Source organism: Trichosurus vulpecula, chromosome 3, assembly GCF_011100635.1.
Source record: "Trichosurus vulpecula isolate mTriVul1 chromosome 3, mTriVul1.pri, whole genome shotgun sequence".
Lineage (NCBI taxonomy): Eukaryota > Metazoa > Chordata > Mammalia > Diprotodontia > Phalangeridae > Trichosurus > Trichosurus vulpecula.
The window spans coordinates 305922057-305948460 of NC_050575.1; the positions used below are offsets into that span (position 1 = coordinate 305922057).

At 36.7% G+C, this 26404-nt stretch overlaps 1 protein-coding gene across 1 annotated transcript in view; it reads left to right on the forward strand.

Annotated features, from left to right (window-relative positions):
- NSD3 (nuclear receptor binding SET domain protein 3) overlaps positions 1-20462 on the forward strand; it is a 138927-nt gene extending 118465 nt beyond the window's left edge. The window contains exons 15-24 of the mRNA XM_036749071.1: positions 2720-2863; positions 5818-5974; positions 8794-8996; positions 11023-11135; positions 11716-11985; positions 14820-14936; positions 16329-16470; positions 18043-18149; positions 18967-19171; positions 20107-20462. Of these exons, the coding sequence (XP_036604966.1) occupies positions 2720-2863; positions 5818-5974; positions 8794-8996; positions 11023-11135; positions 11716-11985; positions 14820-14936; positions 16329-16470; positions 18043-18149; positions 18967-19171; positions 20107-20348 (1700 nt within the window). The 3' untranslated portion in view covers positions 20349-20462. The remainder of the gene's footprint in view (positions 1-2719; positions 2864-5817; positions 5975-8793; positions 8997-11022; positions 11136-11715; positions 11986-14819; positions 14937-16328; positions 16471-18042; positions 18150-18966; positions 19172-20106) is intronic.
- The last annotated feature ends 5942 nt before the right edge of the window (positions 20463-26404 follow it).

Genomic DNA, 26404 nt, shown 5'->3' on the forward strand with positions numbered 1-26404 from the left:
ATCAGACGTTTTGCAGCTAAAGTTTGTAATTGCTATGTTATTTTATTCTGGGGCCTATTTTGTACTGGTACTTTGTACTCTGGTACATTAGTTAAAATTTGTTGTTCCTGGCCATTTCATTTGACAATTGGTAGAGCACCATCATTTACTTTGAAATAGTTTTCAAGCATATCAAATTTAAGGGCATGGGGACAGCTTGGAAAGAGTTTAGGACTCTTTGTAGTCATTTAGTGTAGAGTATTATATTTTGGGATTTTGTATTTTAAACAAATTAGATTCCTTGGTTAAGTCTGACTAGTCACAATGATAGCATATTTATGGGAAATATGAAGGTAACCTCCTAGAGCCAAGGCATATTTGCATCTTTTTATGTTTGCATCATGAAGACCCTAACACAGTGCTTAGCATTTTGTTTTGCAAGATTTGTTGTTTTGACATTTTGTTGTTTTTACTTCTTTCTCACACCTTCTCTATGGAGTAGTTGGCTCCCCACTTTATAGATAAGGAAATAAAGGCAGAGATATTAAGCTGAAAGTCAGAAAACTTAAATATGTACTGTTATACTATGTGTCACAAGGCCTGTTTTTTCAGTTAATAAGGCTATCAAGTATAGGTAAATTCTGAAATTTTTACTTTTATTCATATTGAATAAAAATTTAGTTTATAAGTTAAACACTATAGCTTCTAAATTTTGTGCACTATACAGGAAGAAGCCTTTAATTTCCCAGCCATTATTTGGTGGACATTGTTCTTACCAGGTTAACTGTTGGGAGTTGAGGAGATTGGGAAAGGATTTTTGTAGTGACAGCAAAATGAAGCACAAGAAGCTTTCTGAGGTGAAAATGTCATATTTCGCTCAACATTTACACATGAAAGTTATCAATTTTAAGAGATTTACATTTGACCAAATAGATAGCATTTTTTAAATTCTGACACTAGGAAACAACTTAAAAGGACAGACTTTTTTGATCTGGGAAAGATCTTAGAGATTATCTGATGAAGCCCTTAGTTTGCATAGATAAGAATATTGATGAATTTAGCCTGGCTTGCAGAAGGTTACACAAAAGGGAGGAGCCAACAAGAGCCTGGGTCACCTCTGTCACCTGGCTCCTCCTCCAGTGCTCTTTCTACTGCCTTCTTTGCTTTGTTTTCTTTCAATGGGTTTTCTTTTTATAGTTCAAAGTCCTGCTAAACTCTCTGGAATTTCCAAAAAAACAGGACTCTGATTCTTCATGTCCCACTTCCAAGGAATTCCATGTAATTTTTGGAGGGACATGCGGGAATTTAGCATCTTCAGTGTGTAGAGACTTCTTCATCTCCGCATTGGTTTTTGGCGAAGCATCATGCCTCAGCTGATTAGATAATCATATTTTTATATGCTAAGACAGAATGTGTTTCTCAGCATCTACCTTTTGCTAGCATGCTCAAAATTTTTAGTAATGACAGTTAATCATGGCATTGGGCAGGTGGCGAGGTTTAGGTACTTTGTTTTATTAAGTTCATGAAAATTAATCATTTTGTTACATAATTTGGGGTCAGAGGATCATGTGTTAGTGACTGTTTCAAGTTCAGTTTCAAGCATCTAAGCAGGTGAAAAGCTCTGATTTGTCATAATGCAAGGCCAATGAAGATGATTACAATCCAGTCCCCCAGGACAGAGAATGTAATTTTGAATTATATGACCCCTGTAAACTGCATTTGGTAAAGCAAAGTCCATCATCATCACCAGTACTGTGTAAAATAAATGACGACTAGGACTTTGTTATATCACCTATATCTCTGTTAAGCAGCTGGTAGCTAAGGTAAGCAGAAACCCTTTCTGACTACAGGCTAGATAGCTGTGGGAGTAGAATATTTTAGAGAGAGATAGTGAACTTAATCATTTTTTAAGGCCTACATAATTTGTTGTGTCATCTACCAAGAAATGATTCTCTGTAACCAATTTGAGGATTACATTAGGGACCTAAAAATGCCTTCCCTTGAGCTGATATTCACATTCAAGAGAAAGCTCTTATACGCTCTTGACAGTGAGAAGTAATGAAATAGATTTCTATCCCCTTACAATAGTTGTTCATGGCTTCTTAGTCATAATGCAATTTTAATAGAGAACAGTGTTGTGAGTGAGGAAAAGGTGTTAAGATTTTGTCTAAGTTTCCCAGCATGAAGACAGGATTCTTCCTTGGACAAACTGGAAAAGAATAGGTTCAGTTCTTTCCTCAGCTGGTATTTGATGATTGGATCTTAAGAAGAGAATTGGGCCTGTTCTGTTGTAAAAAAATTCTTATTTTTAATTTTTGAATTAAGGGCTTAAAAAGTGGTCTGTTTTGGTTAAATTATGAGGCATGGTAGTATTTTAAAATGAAGTCAAAAAAATTAAGAAATGTGGCTGTTCTAAAGGACAGTAACTAGTTTCATTGTGTCTTTTAAATGTAGTTCAGCTCTTCAAAACTAAGTATTGGTCATCTGTTTTTAGATATAAAAGTCTTTATTTTCTCTTTTTGTAGGTAGGTTTTTACTTAAAGTAGCAGCAGTGAGCCATTCAAACTCCCATTAGTAGCTATAAAAACTTCTCTGTTAGATCTTTCTTTTTCTTCATATTATCTTTTCTTTCAAACTTTAAAGCATAGTTGCATAATAGGTATTGATTTATTTTATTTTTTCCTTATGGAATCATGGGTAGTTTCATTGCAACTCATCTCTTTCTGTTTGTTTCGTATAGGGCTAATAGTTCAGGATCATTCAGACCCCATGTTCAGTTCATATGCCTATAAGTCCCACTACCTACTGAATGAATCAAATCGTGCTGAGTTGAAATTACCTATGATTCCTTCTTCGTCAGCTTCCAAAAAGAAATGTGAGAAAGGTAATAATTAAAATAGTTTCTCTCTTCTTTTATTTTTGCTTTTTCTATCTTTTTTCTTTAAATAAAGGAAAAAATGTGTGCCTGTCAAGCTTCATCTGTTGTTTTTGGTAAATTTTGCCTTGGTTGTTGTGAGTGTGTATTCATATGACTGGCAGAAGTTATTAAAAGGGCTTAAAATAATTGCATCATTTCAAATTTCTACCTTTTCTTCTTCCTGAGAGTCAGTTTTCTGATATACTGCCTCTACCATACCAGTAGGTTCAATTTATTAAGCTAGAAGTTCACTTAATATAGAATGTCATCCTGAGGCTGCTGTCTTTCCCTTCTATGCATATAAAACTTCCATTTATGTTAAAGGGAGGTGAATACATTTTGAAATATTTGTTGCAACTCCTGACTTAATTAATAGATAGATAACCCATACCACTGATAATTCCTAAGTTCTCATAATGAAATTTGTTTTCCTTAGGCTGAAATTAGCATCTTAGGTTTTAGAGTTAGAAGGGTCATCTAGTCCAACCCCTTCATTTTATAGATAAAGAAACTGAGGCTCTTATAGGTCAACTGACTTGCCCCAGGTTATAGAGGTAGTAAGTGGCCAAGCTGGGATTAGAATATAGTTTCTCTGAATTTACGTCCAGGCTTTTTATTGTTTTTGCTGCTTCTCTAATATTAAAATAAACTTCCCTTCCCTGAGCACATGGGGAAGACAACCCAGAAATGGATTGTGTAGGAAAGGGAGGCCCACCTGGGATATAAACAACTGATTATGGATAAGTCATCCATGGATAATTTGGAGTCAATTGTCATTTTATCTTCTTTCAGTTGAGTTAATCTAAGGAATAAAGTCTTACTCTTTAATTTAGCCTACATCTAATGAAAGAGGAAGAAAATTTAGTAATGATATTTCTGTGAGAAGTTGGTATTTCAGCTGTGAATCCTAAAACAAATTAATGTAATAGGTAAATAGATTGCTTCTAGCTATGCATATTTCCATTATCATCAGGGGCTCTTGCCAGGGCGCCCCCCCCCCCCCCCCCATTAAAAACAAAACAAAAAACCCAGAAAGTACCTTTTGTTCTAATTCTATTGGCCTGCCCCATTTCAAAATTAAGAAATAAAGCATCACCAGAAGGAAATGTGACATTCAAAATGCTCACTCTGTATTTGAAGAGGCGAGTCTCTTGGGAGCTCTGAAGAATTACATTGGAATGGTTTGTGGGGATTTTTCCTAAATCAGTTGTACCTCGTTTAGTGAAGTTAACTTCAGTGAAGCACAGGTGATAGATGTGCCCCCCACTTTGTAGCAAGATGTATACTGATACTTCTCCCTCTGAAATTTGATAATCTGAGGCATTTAGGGAAATGGTATCCCTATTGATGTTTCTCTCAAATTAGATTACAATTTCTGCTTGCTTTGTTGTTAATACTCAGTGCTAATCCTGACATAAATAAAATTATTTTGAGCCCTGTGTTTGCGTAGTTGAACAGTTTATTACTTATGTCTCATAAAGGAAACCTTTCTTGCTTAGCGCAGAGATGGTCTTTTTTGTATTTTTCCTTTTGTTTGGTTTTTCTTGTGCATCGGCATCTTATCACAGTGATTTTCAACAATTATGCTAGGTCTGTATTTCCTCTGAAATAAAGATTAAATGCTTTAAATAGTCAGCTTTGATTCTCTCATCCAGAGTATCAAATGACAAGTCTTGATTGGCTATGTCTGTTGGAGGGGGGAAGGAAGAATTGAATGCTACTATTTCTTTGTAAAACATAGAGGGATTCCCTACTTTAGTGATAACACTCCAGTTTACAATATCCAGAACTGGAGAATGGGCTGATTGTTCAAGTTTGAAGTAAAGGGAGAAAATACCAGATAATTGGGTGTAAGGCTTTTAGCAGAGGAATTAAGTTATGTTATCAGTTAAAACGATTAAAAGGCTATAGGAGGGCAAGAATATTCAAAAGGTTGGCTGATACAATTTTTTAAAAGCTGTTTCATAGCTTAGATTTTTTGCAGTGGAACTCAAGGTCACAATACAATTCAGTGGATAAGGGTGGTGAATAAATATTGTCAGAAATGCAGTTACATGTGAGTTTTGTTCATCCATTGAGGGTGAAATTTATTTGCCTTTCCATCAATGTCCACTTTGAAGGCATATAAGAATATACAAACCAAAAAAGCCAATCATTTTTATTTCAGATTTTATTTATTATCCTTGGTTTGTTCTTCACCCTAAGATAATTTTGTGCCCTTAACAGGGGTCTTCCGACTGGCAGTAGGTGAGAGACAATTCCTTCTGTTACCACTTCATTCTACATTGTTTTTCAGTACATTTATACTCTGAAAACTGGTTGACCTTCTTCACTGTCAACCAAAAAAGAACAGTGTTGCCATCACAAATTTGAGGAAGAAATCCTCCTTTTTGCTTTTTTGTGTTTTAAAAAGTGGAATCAGAAAAGGGCTATGAAGCACAAGAGGCTACTTTTCATACCCATTAACGTATTGTGAAGGGATTCTGTTACCTATAGTACTGGTTTGGAATAGGAAAATAAGGCTTATAACAAGAAGAAGGCTAGAACAACAAAAAAAGAACCTTCTACTCAAATTTGCTCACTCTAAATGTTTTTGTTACCATTTGGCTATGTTTTTATCTATTTGGCTTGGTGCTAAACAGGCACATTAAATCATAGGTTTTGCATGCACTATGTATCATTTTTGATGGGTTTTGTTTCCTGATTCTCTAGTGGCAAAGAGAGACAGTCTCTCCCTGTTCTAGGAAAGAACTGCAGTACCCAGGCCTGCTTGTTCTCTCTTTTGAGCCATTACTATGACAGTGACCTGATCCCTTTCTTTAATTTGTCTAACATAAGGCAAATAGAATCAAATTAAAAGAAAATCCTCATCATTTTCTTTTTCCTTTTGTCAGTTATTAAGGCTATTTGTTTGTTTCAAGGTGGAAAACTGTTGTGCTGTGAATCGTGCCCAGCTTCCTTCCACCCGGAATGCCTCAGCATTGACATGCCAGAGGGCTGCTGGAATTGTAATGACTGTAAAGCTGGCAAGAAACTCCATTACAAGCAGATTGTTTGGGTCAAGTTGGGAAACTACAGGCAAGTTTCTAAGGGCAAAGGAAATTATGCCACTTTTTTAGACTTAGGTTTTTAATCTAGCCAGATTATTGATTAGTTACAGAGGATGCTTTTCCTAAAGACAAAATAAACATGAGTACTATTCAGCATTTTAATTTTTGTTTCTAAGGTCTAAGAGAGCTGTCTTTTGAAATAAAATGTATTGCTAGTTTTGGGGGTGGGGACAGTTAAGAGAAAAGGGGAGGACTTCATTTTGTTGCTGAATACGGATTTCTGCTATTTCCAGGTCAGGAAGTTCATGATCTGTCAGGAGAACTGTTTATAAAAATCTGTGTTCATAGCACTCTTGAACTTAAATCTAAATCAGTTCTAACTAGAGACCCTAAAGGTTGAGATTTTTTGTGTATAAAGAAGCATATTTAGAATTTGATGGTGTAGATATCTTTCCAAAAGAACCTTTTAGTCTTTCTAAAGGAGAACGAGAGGAATAGTTAGAATTTCCTCTATTGTACAAGACTTTAAGTTGCTTTTCAGAACTGATAAATAACTACAGCATATAAATTGAAACCCTGTGACACATTGTACCTCTATATAGGATTCAAGCTTTAGAGCTAAAAGGTAATCTTAGAGTTTCTAAGTTCCAGATACTTCAATTTATGGCTAAAGAAGCTGCAGTCCAGAGGAATGACATGATTTACCTAAGGTCCCACAGGTATTTTTAAATGACAAGTCTAGGACTTAAACCTATATTCTCGGACTCCAGCCTCAGTGGTCTTTCCACTATGCCATGTTTATATTAATCATTTTGTTAAGACCTATGTTTATCATTTTATTGAAGAATTAAACATGATTGCCATTACAGAGTACCATTCAGATAAATTTTATAACTAAGATTTCACCAAGTGAAACACAATTCAAATTGTTTTTCTTTCTTTTTTAAAAGGTAGTAAATAAAAGAGCAGAATTCCAATGTATTTTTTCAGACTAACTGTGACATAATTATGAAGTCATTTTTAATGAGGCTCATTTCTTCTCCTGTATTTGCTTAGATTATAGGCCCATCTTCTAACTTCCTTAGCTTTATAAAGCTCATGAATGTGATGTTCAGTGCAGATCAATCATAAGGCACTTAGAATACCAAAAAAAAAGAAAAAGAAAAAAAGAAAACCCAAAAACCTTTAAAGGAAACTCAAGCAGTACTTTCCAGTTAGTATCATTGCCAGTAATTCAGGCAAATTCTTCTTGTATATTTTGGGAAAACTTCAACACTTCATCCTGAACTGGACCTTTATGTATTTTTTGCTAGTCTGACCCAGGTAGACCACATGAAGCTCTTTATTGTGAGTAGCAAGTTATTCCAATCCAGAGGTTCCTAGGAAATCAAAAGGGGTGTATGTAGCAAATCCTGAGAGATCAGTGATCCAACTCCTCTTGGGAGTCTGACTATCCCTAGCATCTCCTGCAACTTACCAAATAGTTAAATTCCTCAAAATATTTAGAAACATCTGGAATATCCATTTCTCAGACTGCTTCAAAGGTAAACTAAATAGTGACTTCATGAAGTATTGTTTCCTTAAATTGGGCACCAATTCTTATTGTAATTTTTAACTAGTGGGAGAAATTCCCAAGTAGTCATTGAATGTCTATGCAGGTTCTATACTGTGTGTTGAGGAATGCAACCTTGTCACCAGTTCAGTAGTGTGTTTGCCAGGGTACTTTGTTAAGGCTTTTTAAACACATGGCCATGAAAAAGAAGACAATGCCCAAAAAACTGGCTTGTGTGTTTGCAGTTGATTTTCATGATTTCATGTAAGTAGCCATATGAGATAGCCTGAGGTTGGGCTTCCTTCGCTTCTTCCATCCATTTCTTGACTTTCCAACTGCTGGAAGCTATCAAATGCTTCACAGATGGTTTTGTTTAATTGTTGCTAGAGTGCTCAGTCTTCATTGCATTAGGCATTTTTGCCTTTATTTTATTCCAGACTCCAGTTTGTTGAGATTTAAGAAGAACCATGATTGAGACCACTTAATATTGAATTAGATTCTGAAATACAGTTTAGTGCAAAATATCGCACATTTGGCCAAAAGATGTATGTCCTCAAGTGACTGAAGATTCAGAAAATGTCTTGGAAGGAAAAGTATTGTTGAAGACATTGGCCTTGCCACACCTTTCAGTGGCATCAATTTATTCCCAAAGTGAATCCATGAATGTGTCATGTTCAGTTGTGTTATGAGGGAGCAAACAGTTAAACTGTTTGTTTTTCTGGGAGAAAGCCTAGAAAGCCTGATTCTTTTATCTGGAGTTGAAATGATACTGAACATATAAGCAATAAGTTTTCAATCTGCATCCTCTCCTTGTTCACTAAAATATATATATATATATAAATTCACTTTTACAGAATTTCATAGTTTAAGCAAGATTAAAGACCAATAAGGCCTTTTATGCTTCTAAAACCTAAACAGAATTTATGAATTATATAACTTTTCTTTTTTTTCCCCCTAGGAGAGGCAGCGTGGCGTAGTGGATAGAGAGCTGGCCTCGGAGCCAGGAAGACCTGGGTTCAAGTCCCGCCTCTGACACATACTGGCTGTGTGACCCTCGGCAAGTCACTTAACCTCTCAGTGCTCTAGGCAACTCTCTAAGACTCTAAGTTGCAGAGAAGGTGCCGACCTGCATTGGGAGAGGGAGTTTCCTCATCTGGGAGTTCCCTATACTAATGAAATCACAGGTCCAGTCCATGTCCCTGTCCCTTTTTTCTTCCACCAAGCTTGAAGTAACAATTATGTGGTTTCTCTTCTTATGGCCCATGTATTTTATCTAAAATTGATTTTGTTTCTAGGTGGTGGCCAGCAGAGATCTGCAATCCCAGGTCCGTGCCTCTTAACATCCAAGGCCTTAAACATGACTTGGGGGACTTTCCTGTGTTCTTCTTTGGTTCTCATGACTACTATTGGGTTCACCAGGGCAGAGTGTTCCCATATGTTGAAGGAGATAAAAGCTTTGCTGAGGGGCAAACTAGTATTAACAAGACCTTCAAAAAAGGTAAATTGGGTAATATATACAGTGGCTTACAACCAGGGCTCCAGGAGTTGATGTGCTACCCAGTATCCCCTCATTTGCATGACAGTAATATTAGTCTCATTAGATGTCAGAATTTTAAAAGCTATTATTTTGTTTTTATATTGCTTGCATTTTCCTGAGTCCTTTTTCTTCTCCCTTCTTAGCCATCATTTATAATAAAAAAAAATTTTTAAATGAGAAAGAAGTCAACAAAAGATCATCAACACATTGAAAAAAATCTGACATTATATGCAGTGTTCCCCACTGTGGACCCCCTGCCTATGCAAAACATTGTGGGGAGTTATCCTCCTCTGTCTCTTCTTTTGGGATCATGCTTTGTTTGGGGGTTTTTTAATTATTATTTCACTAGACTGATTATTATTTTATAGAGGTTTTTTCTTTTCCATGTACATTGTTGGCTTGTTGGTATTGTTTTGTATGTTGTTTTCTTGACTGCTTATATTACTTTTGTATCAATTCATGTAAGTTTTGTACTTCTCTGTTTTCATCATGTTTGTCTTTTATGCCACAATTTGTTTAGCCATTTTCCATTTGATAGGCATCAACTTTGTTTCAAGTTCTTTGCTACCACTAGGATGCCGCTGTCAATATTTTGTTGCGTTTGAAGCTCTTCTTTTTGTTAATAACCTCCTTGGGGTATAGGCATAATGGAATCTCTGTATCAAAGCCTATGAACATTTTAATTACTTTATTTGCATGATTCCAAATTGTTTTCCAGAATGGTAGTTCACAGCTTCACCAACAATGTGTTAATTTGCTTATCTTTCCACAAACACACCAAAATTGACTATCGTCTTCTTTTGTCATCTTTGCCAGTTGGCTAGGTATGAGGTGAAACTTCAGGGTTGTTTTGCTTTCCATTTTTCTTATTAATGCTTTGGAACATTCTTTCATGTGGTTGCTAATAGTTCGTAATTCTTCTTTTAAGAATTGTTTGTTCGTAGCATTTCAATATCACTATTATAGAGAATGGTTTTTGGTATTAATAGGTTCAAAATAATAAAAATTCACAGTGGATACATTGCCTGAATATTATATATTATTAAATATTAAACATATTTAAAAACTAGAAGAAAAGCAGATAATATACATTTTACGGATATGGGTCAAGAATCGATCTTTAATCAAAAGGGGGTGGATATAGTTATAGAAAATAAAATAGATTCGTGTAATTAAAACCATTTTGCACAAATTAAATTAACACAGGGAAAAAAGGAAGAAGTCAGCTGACAAAAAAAAACAAACCCAACTTTGTTACAGATATTTCTGGTAAAGAGCTCAATATCATACATACAATATTATGTGTGTGTACACACACATACATACACACACAGGACCAAACAAGAAACAACTTTTTTTTACAATATTGTATTCCCTCCCCTCTTAAGTTTGTCATTTTGTTAGAAACATGTTGAAGTACTCTTCACGAGCATGAATTTTAAATGCATTTGAATGCCATCATACCATATTGCATTAGCCTATGCTTTCAGTTATTTCTCCATACCCTGTTGACAATAGTAAACATTCCAAGGGTGATTTCCAAGGGGTCCTGGTTCTGTTGCTCAAAAGAAACTCTTTAGACTAAGTGGAATAGTAGTTACTATCAGTGGAGCCTCCTCCCTCTAACCCTTACAACTGTCTAATTTCCAAGAAGCTTTGACTTTCCAGGCAAACAAAATCAAGGTCAAGGTAACAAGCTTTCCTGGGTCTACCTGAGAATCATGTGCTAACTTTAAGTAGGGCTCATATCAGCTCCTATCCAAAGGATTGGACATTTAGTCTTTAGACACAGTTCATGACTCACATTCCTCATTTGTATATGTACCCTTTGTCTGTTCATTACGAATTGGAAATTTCCAGAGTCTAGTGTTTAAGGGGGGGGAAAGGGAAAGGGGGAAAAAATTAGCCTCCAAGCAGTGAAAGGGCAGTGTCAATACCCCACTTAACACCTTCTGTTTACCTACGTTGTTTGTTTGATATTGTATAGCACTTGAGGAAGCTGCAAAACGTTTCCAAGAGCTGAAGGCACAAAGAGAAAGTAAAGAAGCCTTGGAGCTGGAAAGAAATTCAAGAAAACCACCACCCTACAAGCACATTAAAGTGAGTGTTTCCCTTTGAGCAAATTGACTTCTTGCCAGACAGACACTGTTTTCATAATGATCACACGGACTCTGTCTTGTGACAGCTTCTGCTAATTGTCACTTGGTCTCATGTATTAATTTTAAGCACTTTAATGGCAACTCTCTCTGCTCTTTTAACATCAAATGAGAGCCACAAACTGCACTGATGGACCATCTTAATGAGGATTAAGTCTTTGAAAACACAAAAGCCTTCCAGGATACCTAGAATGTGACACATCATACGTGAAACCCAATTTCTCACTTCACAATTAGCCTGTGTTCACATAGTAACAACATTATCTTGTTTTTATATAGCATCTTGATTCCAAAAAGCCCAAAGCACTTTCACATAAATTATTTTGTTTATGCTCATAAAATTCCATTTAACTAGGAAGGAACACAGGTCACCCTTGATTCATAAGTGAGCACCCAAGATTTAGTAAGAGCCATTCCCAAAGTCACAAAGCAAGTCAGTAGCAGAGCTAAGACCAGCCCTAAAATCATCTCTTTTCTAGTGCTTTGACCGCTCATTGATTCTCATTTCTGGTTTTGCTTGCCAGGCCAACAAAGTGATAGGGAAGGTTCAGATCCAAGTGGCTGACCTGTCCGAGATCCCTCGCTGTAATTGCAAACCTGCTGATGAGAACCCCTGTGGCCTGGAGTCAGAGTGCTTGAACCGCATGTTGCAATATGAGTGTCACCCCCAAGTATGCCCAGCTGGGGACCGGTGCCAGAACCAGTGCTTCACCAAAAGGCTCTATCCTGATGCAGAAGTCATCAAGACAGAGAGACGAGGCTGGGGCCTAAGGACCAAGAGGAGCATAAAGAAGGTGGCCTCATTTGAGAATAAAGTGCATATAACTAGAACTTGAATGAACTTGGGCTGTCTTGGTAAACCAAGAATACTTGCTATCCAGAGTTAAAAACAGGGAGTTTATAAAGTTTTTGATATTTACTTAGGTTACAAATTTGGCACCCCTTGATCTATACCTCATGCTTGGTACATAATAAACACTTAATAACTGCTTGTTGACTGACAAAGAGGTTTGCGTGGAAGCAATCCTGAGTTCTTAGAAAATGTGCTCATGGGGTGCAAGCTCTGACAGGTTCTACTAAAGTGGAAAGATTTTGAGTACAAGTCTGGTGACAGACTAACTTTCTAGGGCCCATTTGGCTGGAGTCAGAGAAGGCTCATCCCCACATAGTTGCCCAGACCAAGTCTGTGAAGTTTTAGTGTTGGTGGGAAAAGTGCCCATATCTAAAAACACATATATTTTGAAGTCTTAATGGCAAAGAAGGAGAGGTGAGAAGAGGTTGGTAATTGAATGATACTTCAATTATGATGCAGAAAGGTACTGGTCTTTTTTTTTTAATCTCTTGAAATACTTTCCATTTGTAAAGGAAAGAGAGTTTAAGGTGATTGGTTTTACAGATCTTAATTCGATTCTTAATACCCAAAGCAATGTTAGTGAGTATATTTTTATCTGAAGACCAGAGTAGCTGAATGTGAAGAGCCTCATCACCAGAAAGCCAACTAGTGATGAATTTTTTTTTCAGTCATTACTGTTCCAGAAAACTGTCAATAGAAAAAATGATCTGTACCTAGTTGAGGGGTGGGGGAAAACACATAGGACCATTCTTGAGTTATTTTCTCATCTAACACTCGTGTGATGCTAACCAAAGAAAATTAGTTTTAAAAAGTAGCCAAAGGCCAGTTTTTAAAATGGCCCTTTACCAGCTTGCCCAAAATTAGTAACTGTTTATGATCAATTCATGAAGGCACAATTTTGCTAGCATGTAACTCCAAGGAGAAAGGTACACTGTTATTTTTAATTCCATGTGGCTCTCAATATCCTTTGCTATCTGCGTGTAAATTGCTTTCTCCAATAACACAGCATCATAGACTTAGAACCAGAAAGTTGTCTGGTTCGACACAGACACAGCCCCAGAGAGATGAAGTTACATACCAAAGTCATGCAGATATTAATAAGCAGAAGCTGGATTTCAAGCTAGGTATTCAGACTCCAGACCCAACACACTTGCCACTGTACGATGTCTATCTCTACTAGAGTCCTCCTTAGCCTAATGTTACTAAACTAGTTCTATAAAAACATAACATCAAGCAAAATGTCAATATACATAGTTCCACTGAGAGTAGTTTTACAAATGGAAGTCCAAAATTTGAACTAATAAATTTTTAAATAAAAAGAGAGTGGAAAGATGAGAGACAGGAGGTAGGGATAGGGAGAAGGGAAACAAAAGTCCACTGGGGTCTCTGGATCTATAGTCCCGTGCTGTGCAAGGATGGAAATTCTCCTGAATCTATAGGGCCAAAGGAGTGAGAGAACTATTCCTTTGTCTGCCTACCAGCTGTGTTCAGATTGGCTAAATTTAGTGGGTACTAGTGTGTCCTGCCCATTGAGGCAGTTTGATAGTACAGTGCATTAAGATTGGACTTGGAGTCAGGAAGATCTAAATTCACATCCAGCCTCAGATACTAGCAGTATGATGCTGGGCAAATCACGTAACCTCTTTCTGCTCCAGTTTCCTTATCTGTAAAATGGGGACAATAATAATGATAGGAGTGCCTGCCTCCTAAGAGAACGATAAAATGAGATAATATGTGCAAACTTTAAAGCACCATATAAATGCTTTAGTTCCTGCTGCTCATGATGCTAAGCATTTGACAAAGACAGTCACCAGGACCGCAGGACTTGGTTGGGAAAATGTTCTGTGGTATATGCCAATATTTATTGCAGTACTGGAGATTCCTTTATTTTTGTCAGTTTAAATTAAATGGACTTTAGCAAGTCAATACTTCACTAAAACCAGGAAATATGAACTCATTGTAACTGGTATAAACTGTCATTGGCTATAGAAACACTCTGATACTGGGGATTAAGGAAGGACTGGTAAAAGTATGATCATGGTTATGGGAAAATACTTAATGTTTTTGTTGTTTTTAAAATGGAATGGTTGGCAAATTTTTTTCGTTTAAATTTAAACATAAAAGAAAAAGAAAGATTATGTGATTATAAGAACTAGTATTCATATGGCTCATTTATTTCGAGATAAAACAGATCACATTACCCCCAAAATAAACCATTGTTTTATTTGCTGGAAATTTCACATAACACCTGCCTATGAAATTGATATACCATGTAATTCCTTGGTTGTGCCCTTCTAAAGCAGTGCCACTGTTTTTATTTGGTAAACATAAGAAAGGAATGTTTGCTTTGGAGGGGAGATCAGTTTGTTGCCTCCTCCTATAGTTTTGGAATAATTAATAATAATAGCAGCTCATTGTTCTATAGCACTTGTATCCCAGTAGCTATGTACTCTAGGCAGTATTGTCATGCCTGTTGTACAGTTAGGCACTGCGGTTCAGTGGTTTGCTTATAATCCCTTACACAGCTGGTAAGTATCCTTGTCCTCACACCATATCTTCTGACTCTAAGTCCTTCATTCTTTCTACTACCTCACATTGTCTATCTCTCCTGGGACATGTTTTAAAAATAGCCAGACTGAAATACATTCACCTTTCTTCAATTAAAATTCATTCCACTTTATGCATTATTTCAGTGCTCTTAATAGGCTCTCTTTTGATTTTCAGCCATTTTAGGAGCACCACTATAATATATTTTTTGTTTTTTATTCTGGGTAGGGTGAATTCGTAAATGAATATGTTGGCGAGTTAATTGATGAAGAAGAATGCAGATTGCGAATCAAGCGTGCCCATGAGAACAGCATAACTAATTTTTATATGTTAACAGTTACCAAGGTAAAAAATGTCTTCTTTCTTATGAAACGAAGAGGGTCTTAACATCAGGTTCTGCGTTGAGGCTATTCGATCATAGGAATGAGCCCACATTATTTAATTACGCAGCCACATTATGTCTTTGGTGATTGAAAATAGGACCAAATGCTTAGTACTATAATTTTGTACCTGTAATATGTATTAAACAAGGGTTCGGTAGATTAATTTTTGAGATCCTGAACATTATAAGCAACTGTTAAAGTTTCATTTTAAAGAAAGGCAACAGTTCTAAAGTACGATGTTTAGTTTTTAAGTTAATTAAAGGAGCAACGGGGTAATAATGATAAATTATAGTAAAATGCAATAAAATTCTGATAAATAATAATGATACCTTACATTTCTATAATACTTAAGCCTTTTAAAAAGTATTTTGCGTTTATTATCTGCAAACACAATCTGGCTGAGATATCTTCCTTTTACAAGATGAGGTATGACAAGGTTAAGTGATACATTCAAGTTCATACTAAAAATCAGTGGCAAAAGCAGAGACTAGAACCCAGCCTAGTGAGAGTGGAGAAATCCCTATTTGAAAACCTAGAAAGTGTTTTTTAAAAGAACTCTCGTGATAGTTAGGCTTTTATGTAGTAGAGAATCTAAAATGTAAATCAATTTTTGCCAGATGATGTTACTTTGAAACTCTGATTTTTAGAGGCTACTTACCTAGAACTCCAGAAACTATCCAAATTGTACATATTACAAATCCAGAAAGTTCAAATCATCATTATAAGTATAGGCTGAGCAGTATCGCTCTCCTGGTAGACTTTGTCCCTCAGGTTTGCCCTATCACTGTGCTTTCGACAACCAGGGAGTAAGTAATCTGTCCTTGGAACAGTCTCTGAGGCATAAAGCCTTCTCCACACATATACCCCTCCCAACCTCAGTTCAAAAATACCTCCAAAGGAGGCTCTCACTAATGATTTTTGAGACTTTAATTTTCTAGATACCATCATAAATTGTCATCTGACTGTTTTCTCAAGCCCCTCCTCTTCTTCCTACTCAAGGTTCCCAGATGCCCAGTTCTCGGTAGCACATACTGTTGAAAACATTGCTTTAGATTGTTCTCTAGTTAAAGGAGTTTTCATATCCTATTCTTGGTCCAGTTGAATATCCAAAACATCTTTGAATATTATAAGTACATTTGCTTTTCTAAGGGCTAAGCTTAAAAAAAAATAGGCTTAAGTTACTATCCATCGGGGATATGAGTTACTGCCCTTTTAGATGGCTTAAGTCTGAAATTAGTGAAGACCACAGGACACAGGTGGGGAAGTGTCTGCTACAAGAAAACCTCTTACTGTATGTTTGGTGCTTCTAAAAAAGGACCATAATGATTTCAAGATAATTTTCTTTTTGCTAAAGGACCGTATAATCGATGCTGGCCCAAAAGGGAATTATTCTCGCTTTATGAACCATAGTTGCAATCCAAACTGTGAAACTCAAAAGTGGACAGTGAATGGGGATGTTCGTGTTGGACTTTTTGCTCTTTGTGATATTCCTGCAGGTAAAGCAGCCCTTCTCTTCTTTCATTATAATTTGGTCTTTCTTTTAGAGGGTGGATAGCCATAAAAAATTTTGTTTTCAGCTTGGAAACTCCCCACGTATCTGAGGTATCCCTTATTCTGAATTTAGCATTCTTTCAGAGAGTTGCAGTTATCGTAAAAAATGCAAACATGTACATCCTGAATAAGACAGCTCAGTGAGTATGAGAAATGATGAGCAGGATACCCTCAGAAAAACCTAGAAAGACTTACATGGGTTGATTCAAACTGAAATGTACAAAGTAACAGCAATATTGTAAGATGATTAGCTGTGAGTGAATCTATTCTCAGCAATACAATAATCCATGACAACTCTGAAGTACTTAGGATGAAAAATGCTGTCCATCCCCAGAGAAAGAACTAATGGTGTCTGAATACAGATTGAAGCAACTTTTGTTGTTTTTTTTTTCACTTTCTCTATTTTTCTTAAGGTTTTTTTGGTCTATGTTTTCTTTCACAATATGACTATTATGGATATGTTTTGCATAACTATAAATATATAACCTAGATGAAATTGCTTGCCTTCTCAATTTGGGCGGGGGGAGTGGGGAAGGAGAAAAGGAGAGAATTTGGAACTCAAAGTTTTAAAAACTTGTTTTTCCATGTAACTGGGGAAAAATTAAAAACTAAATAAATAAAACAACACAGTGAGTCTCAGGACAGGTGATGGGTTTTGAGATGGAGTGCTTGCTCACTTTCTCGTGCAGTTGTTTTAAGTAATTATGCCCTATATCTGTAGCCAATTTTATAAGATTTTAATTACTGCTCTTTTTTTAAAGTCCTAAAGGCAATTAGCCTGTGTTAACTTTGCCTGAATTTGTTTCCTTAAGAGATGGATCTTTTCCAAATTATACATATAAAAAAGCATCTTTAAACAGAACTGTTCCTTTATTTATCACCATTCTTCAAGTGTCATGATGATGAAACTTAGTTTTCAGTATCTAAAATTTGTAAAAGAAGTGAGCAAAACATAAGATGTGAGATTTTTGAAAATATATTCATAATATTCAGAATTATATAAATTCTGGCTAATGAAAGTTAGGGAGATCCTAGTTTAAATTCCTGCTTGATAGAAGTAGGTGATTGCCATTCTTACTCAGCTCCTATTCTTACTGTAAGACTCTACTAGTTAATCCAAAATAACCTCCAGTGATTCAGTGCTTTGTAGTTTCATGGCCATAGGATTGTTTACTGAATAGGGAGACAGCACTGGAACAGAAAATGAACTAAATTAATTTTTTCTGGAGCATGGATTTTTGATTTTGTGGTCTTGGCTGCATTGTTTCCAGCTGTTTTTGAGTAAAGGATGTCACTTCTTTTTACAGTATTTATATTTGCTGCAGCTATGTGTAGGCATGGATGTTTTCCTTGTTTTTTTTTTCCACTGGTGTATTCAATGTGGTGAGACTTAAAAGAGGAAGAATAGCCTTTAAATCCAGATTGTCTCTCTTTCTTCATTATGAATGGGTGTCTGATAATGTTTCTCCTCTCAAGAATGTCTTGCATGTAGATGATTGTTCTCTTTTATGTTTCAGGGGTAGAGCTGACATTCAATTATAACCTGGATTGCCTGGGCAATGGCAGGACAGAGTGTCACTGTGGAGCAGACAATTGCAGCGGCTTTCTAGGTGTTCGACCAAAGGTCAGTTGTACAAGGAAGAAAGGTTCCCTGGAGGATAATGCTCCCAGTCACAACAGATAGAAAAGAGGGCTGGAGCAGGGGTCCTTTTGGCCATCCCAGGAGACCTAATTTGGGAGTACCCAGTTTGTTTTTAGAGTACTGATTACGTTGGTAAAAGTTCTCATTATTCATTTCTGACTTTTCAATAAAGTTCTTTGCATTAAGGGTTGGAATGTATTTCTTTGGTATTTCTTTGACTGGCTTAGCCAAATGTGCAAATTCATGAAAAATTTCCCACTTTTGCATCAGAATTGTTGGGAGTATTCCCTGTTGGTGAGGTGGTGTTGCATAAAGGATAGAGATTCCAATCTGGAAAGAGCTAAATTCAAATTCCACCTCTGGCAATTTCTGGTGTCACTGTGGGTAGATCACCTATTTTCTCTGAGCCTCATTCTCATCATTGTGTCATGTACTTGCTGTTCCAAAGTACTTGCTTTAAAAATTACTTTATTGAAAGATTATCCACTTTAATTCAAGGAAGGAAGGAGGTATTCTTCTCTTACCAAATTGAGTAGGAAATCATGTTAACCATAAAAAAAAGTGAACCAGACTAATAAAAGAAGCAAGACCAAAATAAGAACACCAAAAAAAAAAAATAAAACACACAAAAGCCAATAAGAATAAGACTATGGTTTCATAAATTTCTCTAGATAATCAAATGTCTTATTAATTTAAATGTGGAACTGCAGTGAGGTTTTGTTTGTTTTCTTTTTAATTTCCATCTGAAGCTTCCTTTACTCTCTCTGGTCACTACAGTGTGATTTTTTTTTCTTGCCAGACGGCATTTGCATCAGCAAATGAAGAAAAAGCAAAAAATGCTAAGTTGAAGCAGAAGAAACGGAAAATCAAAACCGAGCAGAAGCAGATGCATGAGGATTATTGTTTTCAGTGTGGGGATGGAGGAGAGCTGGTCATGTGTGACAAAAAAGACTGCCCAAAAGCATACCACCTCCTCTGCCTTAACCTGACGCAGCCGCCATATGGTGAGAATTGGCGTTGCCTTGCTTGCCGTTAGATGTGCTTACATAAGTGTAGGATGTGTTCACCTTTCCTGAGGCTAGCCAAGCCTTAGGGAAGTAGAGAATGGGCTCAATGTGGAGTCAAGTCTCTGTTCTGCCTCTCGCTACCTCCTCCGGAAAATGAAGGAATTGAAATAGACCATCTCTAAGGTGCCTTTCCCACTCTAAATCTATAACTGACTATAGTGGAGTCAGTGAATCAGTCATTAAACATTTATTAAGCCCCCCACTGTGTGCTAAGCATTGGGGATACAGAGATAAAAATGAAAGACAATTTAAGGAGCTTACAGTCTAATAAACAAAGACAATACACGAAAAAGAAGCTGAAAAGGAGTGGGGAGGGAAAGTACCTGTCTCAGAGGCATGATGAAGTCCAAAGGAGTACCCACCTGGTCAGAAATGAAAAGATGGTTGACCCAGGCACCCTCCTTAAATGAAAGGATTTCACCCTCCATTCAAAGGAGTCCTAGGAGCAGAGGGTACTGTGGAAATGGGAGTCCCAAGAAAGAAGTAATCTTGCTGCCTGGGGGCTAGGGGGAATCAGGGAGAAGGCCAAAGGTGGGCTGCTGGATGGGAGTGAAAAGCAAACAAAACTGCTGATGGTATAAATGAAATTATTCTCTGCCTTGGTGTGGATTTGGGTGCTCTGTGGACACCATGTCTAGTGATTTATTTGGTCACACCATAGGACTAAGTTCTTTAGGGAACAATAAGGCATGTCCGTATTTAAATGTTTCTCCATGGTTCTCTTTGTTGGCTTAAGCTCTGTACTGTTGCTCCATTGTACCTCACCTGGCCTCCAATGAGAAGGAGGGTGAAGGCTTGGTAACATTTTAAGTGAATTTAACATATATAATCAAAACAAGCACAAAATTGAATTTTCTTCCTCTTCACTTTAGGAAAGTGGGAATGTCCCTGGCATCAGTGTGATACATGCAGCAACTCTGCAGCTTCTTTCTGTGAGTTCTGTCCACGTTCATTTTGTAAAGATCATGAAAAAGGGGCGTTGGTGCCCTCTGCACTGGAAGGCCGTCTGTGCTGCTCTAAACATAACCCCAAATCTCCTGTGGCACCAGAGTACTGGAACAAGATAAGATGCAAATTGGAATCACAAGATCCTGGAGATGACGTGAAGGAATAAATTTATAATGTTTTATTTTTATTTTTTATTTCAATTTTTTTTTTTAAGAAAGAAAGGGGTAAAAAGTAAATAGGTGATAAAATGGATAAAGAAGAAACTGTCATAATGTACTTAGTTTATCACCTGAGCTGGCTTTGTATTTGGAATGGAAGAATTATGTGATCCAGGCAACCAGAGATAGACAGTGGTGCCTGGATTTTGATTGGTTTATGATAGGGTGGGGTGGGGGGGAGCGATTAAAATTCTTTGTATGTTTTTCTTGCCCTTAAATGTGCTTCTGCAGCTGAAAAACAGATATATCTTGGCCTTTAAAAAAGAAAAATGAGAAAATACATTTATGTCAGTAAGCAGGAATTTCAAATTTAAAATATGTTTCTGAGTGTAGAAGGTAAAAGTAGTCACCACTCCTTTATATTAATTTTATGGAATCTTGAGAAATATGACTTAAGTAGTTTAATCAGTGTGTTTAAAGAAAAAGTGGGGGGTGGGGATGGGGAGGAGTGGGAACGCCACTCTTTTTCTGGTCTTTACATACATTTTTATGAAACATTCATTTAGGCTAACTCCTTGTGGCCCTTCAGAATTCTTTGGTGGACTTGGAAGTTGGGGTGGGAGTGGTCAATCTGGTTGTAAACAAAATGCCTCTTTCTATTGGGTGCACCTCTCTGGGCTCCACAACAAGGTGGGCTCTGTGATAGCATTATTTAAGTTATAAATATGGATATAATACTTTATTTTTTAAAAATAATTACAGGATGACTCTACTCACTGGTTTTTAAATGCTTTTTTGTTGATGCTAACTTTTTGCAAATAATGTGTGTCTATATGGATATGAAGAGGCAGGAAGAACAGCTCTCCTTACCTTACTGCCACACTGATGTAGGCCATTAAAAGGAACTGAGATGCAGTCAACTCAAAGCCTTCTGCTGGGGCTGTCATGCCATTGTGTGCAGATGACAAGCTCACCTGGAGAGGAATCATGGGCTTTTTCCTTTTCCTTTTCGTTTCAGCCCCTTCCTCACCTTAACTAAACATTCCTTTTGTTAACTGACTAGTCCAGCCTCGTTTCTTGGTGGAAAACACACATGTACTTTGAATTGTATTTAAGTAGCTCTTCTTAGTTGTAATGGATGAATTTAAAAGGCTCTATTTTAACAGTTTTTGTTGATTGTTATTTTAGTACTTAACATTGCCAGGCTGTTAGGAAACTAGTAGCTCTTCTGATTCCACAGGGTATGAAACAGTTGTTCTTTACCAATCATCTGGGAAAAGTTCCCCGGGAAGTCAGTGTTAACAAAAGGTGCAGACTGTGATTTATAATTTGCTAGTACATCTAGACATCTAACTTACTTATGTAGTTCATTTATTTTTAGTTCTCTAGGAATATGTATCCCAGTATTCTCCATGGGGAAAAAAACAACTAACACAAGATGTGGTAATATCGTTGTGTTGAGTGTCTTGTGTTCATTTCTTCTCTGTGAGTTTTGACTGAATAGAAAGAACTGCAGACATATCCCCTTCCTTCCAAGGATCCAATAAGGAATCCAGAAAAGAAATTGGATCCATCTCATCCCTTCCATGCTTGGGGCAATTGTACTATTGTATGTATTCCCTTTTCTACATCAGTTTAGAGCACTCCTAACTGAAACAAAATGGAAAATAAGAAGGAAAATGCAGTTTTGTACCTCTGTGTGCATATATAGGTTCATGGACACATGCATGTGTACTGAATTTTATCCTTAAAAACAGAACACTATGATTACCTTAAGCACTTCAATTTCCAACTCCCAAGGGGACTCACTGTGCCTCCTATAATTGATTTTTCTTTTTTTGTTAAGGGAATTAATTACTCCAATAAAACTCAATTCCCTGGGTTTTGCCTCAGTGGCAAGAGCTAGGATGGAAAATGCTATCTGTGTGACTGGTTGTGGTCACTACTAACATCAATGACAGCTTACCAAAACACACTAAATTTTTGCTTCCTTAGCATTTATGTATTTTGATATCCTTATAATATTATTTAATAATATTTAGACTTTGTCATACTTTTAATTTTGTATGTGTATATTTGATTTCTAAAAAAAAGTTATAAATATGGAAGAATTAATTTAGTATTCCAGACATAACTCTTCTCTTGCAACAGCATCCGACAGGAAATCTAATGTTTGCTTTGTATAATAATGTGTTTGGCTTCAGTACTGCTTAGTAATATTCTGTTGAATTTTACATGGTAAGCCAGGGTGTGCTGAACACTGCAAAGATCTTACATTGAAAGTATTTGTGTTCGTATGTGGTTTCTTTGATAGTATCTCATTGTTGGCTTGTTTGTCTCTTTGAGTAGCAGAGCTGTACCAAGATTTGGCATAATTAATGGAAAAGGGCTGTTACTTTAGGTATCTTAGCACAACAGAAGAGTTGGACCATAAATAATGTCTTTTTCGATTGAGCACCTGAATGTTTGAAGGGTTTAAAAAATGGGTTTAATTTAGTAGTGTCAGTGCCAAGAGGATGTCTCCTTTTTTCCTGGTCATACCTTTGCTAATGCACCTTTAGAATGTGAGCTTGTGGAGAAGGTGAGAGTGTGTAAGTGTACACTTGCACCCAAACTATTCACTGAAATGTTTTGAATGAATCGAAGGTCGCTTTCGAATTTGTAGTCAGTGGCATAAATTTTTTTGTTGTTCCTTTTCACAAAGGAATGAATGAGGCAAAACTGCTAGGTTCCAGCATTTCCTCTATTATTGTCTGCTTTACCTCGTGCTAATTATTTTGAAGGAGGATACAATTTGTGGTTGTTGGCATGAAGTTCACATCTGAATCAGTTGTGGTTGAAGGTGAAATACCGAGGACCCTCCCCAGGACAGTGTGAAGTGGGATGGAATGGAATAGATTTGGACCAGTTTCAGGGAACAAGAGCTGGTTGTCAAGATTGACTTATATAGTAGTAAGAGTTGGTTAATATGAAGGTAAATATTCACTCTTGGCACTGATGCCAGTGCAGCTGTGCAAAGCAGAAAAGTGAACTTTGTGGCTCTTTAAACTGATAAGAATGGAATAACAGGAAGGGGGAGGTGATTTTTTTTTAAAGCATGTTGTCAGTTTATCTTGAATGTGCTTCTGAGTTTTTAAGGAAATGATCTGGTTTGAGTTTTAAAGCTGAATTCCAGGATCATTATTATGAGGTTGGTGTGGGACCACCTCTGAGAGGAGGATACATATTCAAACCATACAAGAAAAGATGGTGTGCACATCCTCCCCCAATCTCTTCACCCTCATCTTCACAGAGAAGAAAATTATCACAGTGTGCCCATAAACACTGACCACCACTAACGCTACTCAGGAATTGGCACTTGAAGCATTCCAACCATGCAGAGGACTGAGACAAGCAGGGTAGTTGAGTGCTTGACAGTTTTTTGTCTTGGTGGACAGAGTAGTTTTCTTGCTCTGTGTTTAGACCACATTCAAACTTATTTGAAAATACCTTGGTCTGTAGTTTGTATAACAGAAAATGCTATCTGTAAAGTAATATAATCTCTGTGCTGCCCAGCAGAGGTCAGTTATCTTTAAAAAATAAAGCCCTTTGCACTTTTAAAACTGAAGTGTTGCTGCCACATATCACGTTTTAATGTGGTATAAGATCGAAAGAATTCAAATGGAATTAATTTTTACCACTTGAAAGTGCTTAGCACTCACTTCCGTGTTTTCATTAGGGGTTTTATCAGATGGAGAGTATGAACAGATTGGCCTCCAGAGTAGGGTCTTGTCCAATTGAATTACTTCTCATTCTATTGCCAGGTCTAAGTATCTCCCAGATTCATAAGACCTGGGCACATGAAGAGATAAGGTGAGATACTTTCCTTTGTCCTGATTACGCGGGAAAAAGGTCATTGGTCTTTTTTAAACAGAAACTAAAATGAAACTCACTTCTGTTTTCAGTTAAAATAGGAAGTAGACACATTTTTGCTGTAAATTGGCAAATATTGCAAAGATTCAAAATTTGTATATACTGAAACCTTGCAAGCAAACTATCATCTGGGAAGGTATGGGGGCGGGAGGTGAAACAAGGCAGTGGGGATGATGTTTACCCCAGGTACAAAGCAGTCACTTTAACATTGAGACCTCTGCCTCATTGAATTCAGGTTTTTTAATGTACGTACTTGAAACTCTTCAGATGCTTTTTTTTTTTTACAGCTTTATTTATAAAGTAGAAAGCATTGTTTTGTATATTGCATCGAGATTTAGTAGCCAAGTCTCTTATCCTCCTTAACTTGGGTGAACTTATGAGTAGTGCAAATGGAGTTTTCAGAGCAGATGTCTCTGTTTTATGTATGCACTTAGGAAGAGACTACTACATAAGACACCAGCAACATTCTATGACTATTTCCTATGTCTGTCCTATGTTCTTTATTTCCATCATTGTGTCAATCCTGTTCCGCCCCTCCCCCCTTTCCCTTCAGTGTGTCTGTGTAACAAAAATTTTGCACTTACATTACACTCCTAAAATGCTGGATGTAATCAGTTGTGTTTCAGAAACTTATTTCCGTTTTCTATCATAGTCCATTACAGAGTGACAGACTTGGGTGCTTGTGATATGTTTGTGCTTAAAGGAAGGGAGAAAGAATTTTGGTGAATTACAGTGGCCTCTATAAATGGAGATCCTTAAAATCATTCCCATGTGAACAAAAGTAAGGTAAAATAATGTCTTAATTGCCAAAGCCATTCACTCAGTCTTTCATGTGGTTTTTATTGAATAAATCTGTTCATCAGAGTGGGAGTACCCACCATTTCTAAAGCTTCTGCTTGGAAAGAAAAACTGTATTAGGGTCATTTTGGAGCATAGCTCAGGTGACCTGGCACTGGACCTTAATAAGGAATTCTTAAGAGTTTAGAAACGGACTTGGGTGGTATTTACTTTAACTTGTCATCGATTTTGATTGATATATCTCATTTGTAGTGTTATATTCATATAAAAACATATTGCCACTGTGATAACCAAGATGATAATGATTACAACTGGCTAGTGATGAGATTTTTTTTTTCTTTGTGTAAGGGCACATGCGTATTTGGGATTGGTATGATAATTTAAGCCCTTTTGTACCCATTTTGACTGATGTTGCACAATAAAAACAGTTACCTAAAAGACTCCATTTTCATTTTCATGTGATCTTTATCTGTAATAATGATCTTTGTAGTTTTGTTTTCTGTAAGCTTTATCTGTAACAAACTTTGTAGATTCTGTGAAATGTTCTTTTAATCAAATCACTTGAGTCTTTAATAGGAAACCATCAATATTCACTAAAGTCAATCTCTTATGAGTTTGTGTGACTTGGATAGAAGCTTTTAACACTAACAAATTAGTGTTAACTTTCCCTGGGGATGTTCCACTGGGGCATTACTGTATTATGACATGACTTGATGTTGTCGCATTGACTTTGAGATATAGAATGTTTGGGGAGTTTTGTTGTTTGGCCTATGTTCAATCACATAGTGTGAAACATGTAAAGCTTGGTTAAACTGTATATAGATAGCTTACTGTTGACTAGTGTATTTAGAATTGCCTGTAATATTTAATCTTCTTACTGAATTGAATGTGTGTGATGGTAGGAACATATAATTTTTGTACATTATATTTACTGAGATGTTGCCTTTTTTATTTTACAAATACTTTGGAATTCAGATGCTTTTTTGCTTCTGTGAGGATTAATTTGGAAAGGTTTTTAAATGACATTCCACTGATACAGACTTTGCTTGAGATTGACTTCAATAAATTGTTCTGAATGTTCCAAGTTAAGAATTTGGCATTGTCTTTACTATTAATTCCATGTTGTAGTTTCCCTGGGCAGGAAAGAAGATATCATGTGACCCTGAATGTTCTGGCTATCCAGGCAAGATTTTGGCACGACCCGCAGCAATCCGGACAAACTATGAATTATAATTTCTGAAAAGGTGTTCAGAGGGGCTTGGAAAAGAATGCATAAGGGTAGTAAAAGTTCTGAGGCCTGGCAGGGTCCAGAGGACGAGGAAGAACAAGGCAGCTAGAACTCAGGCTGTAGGTC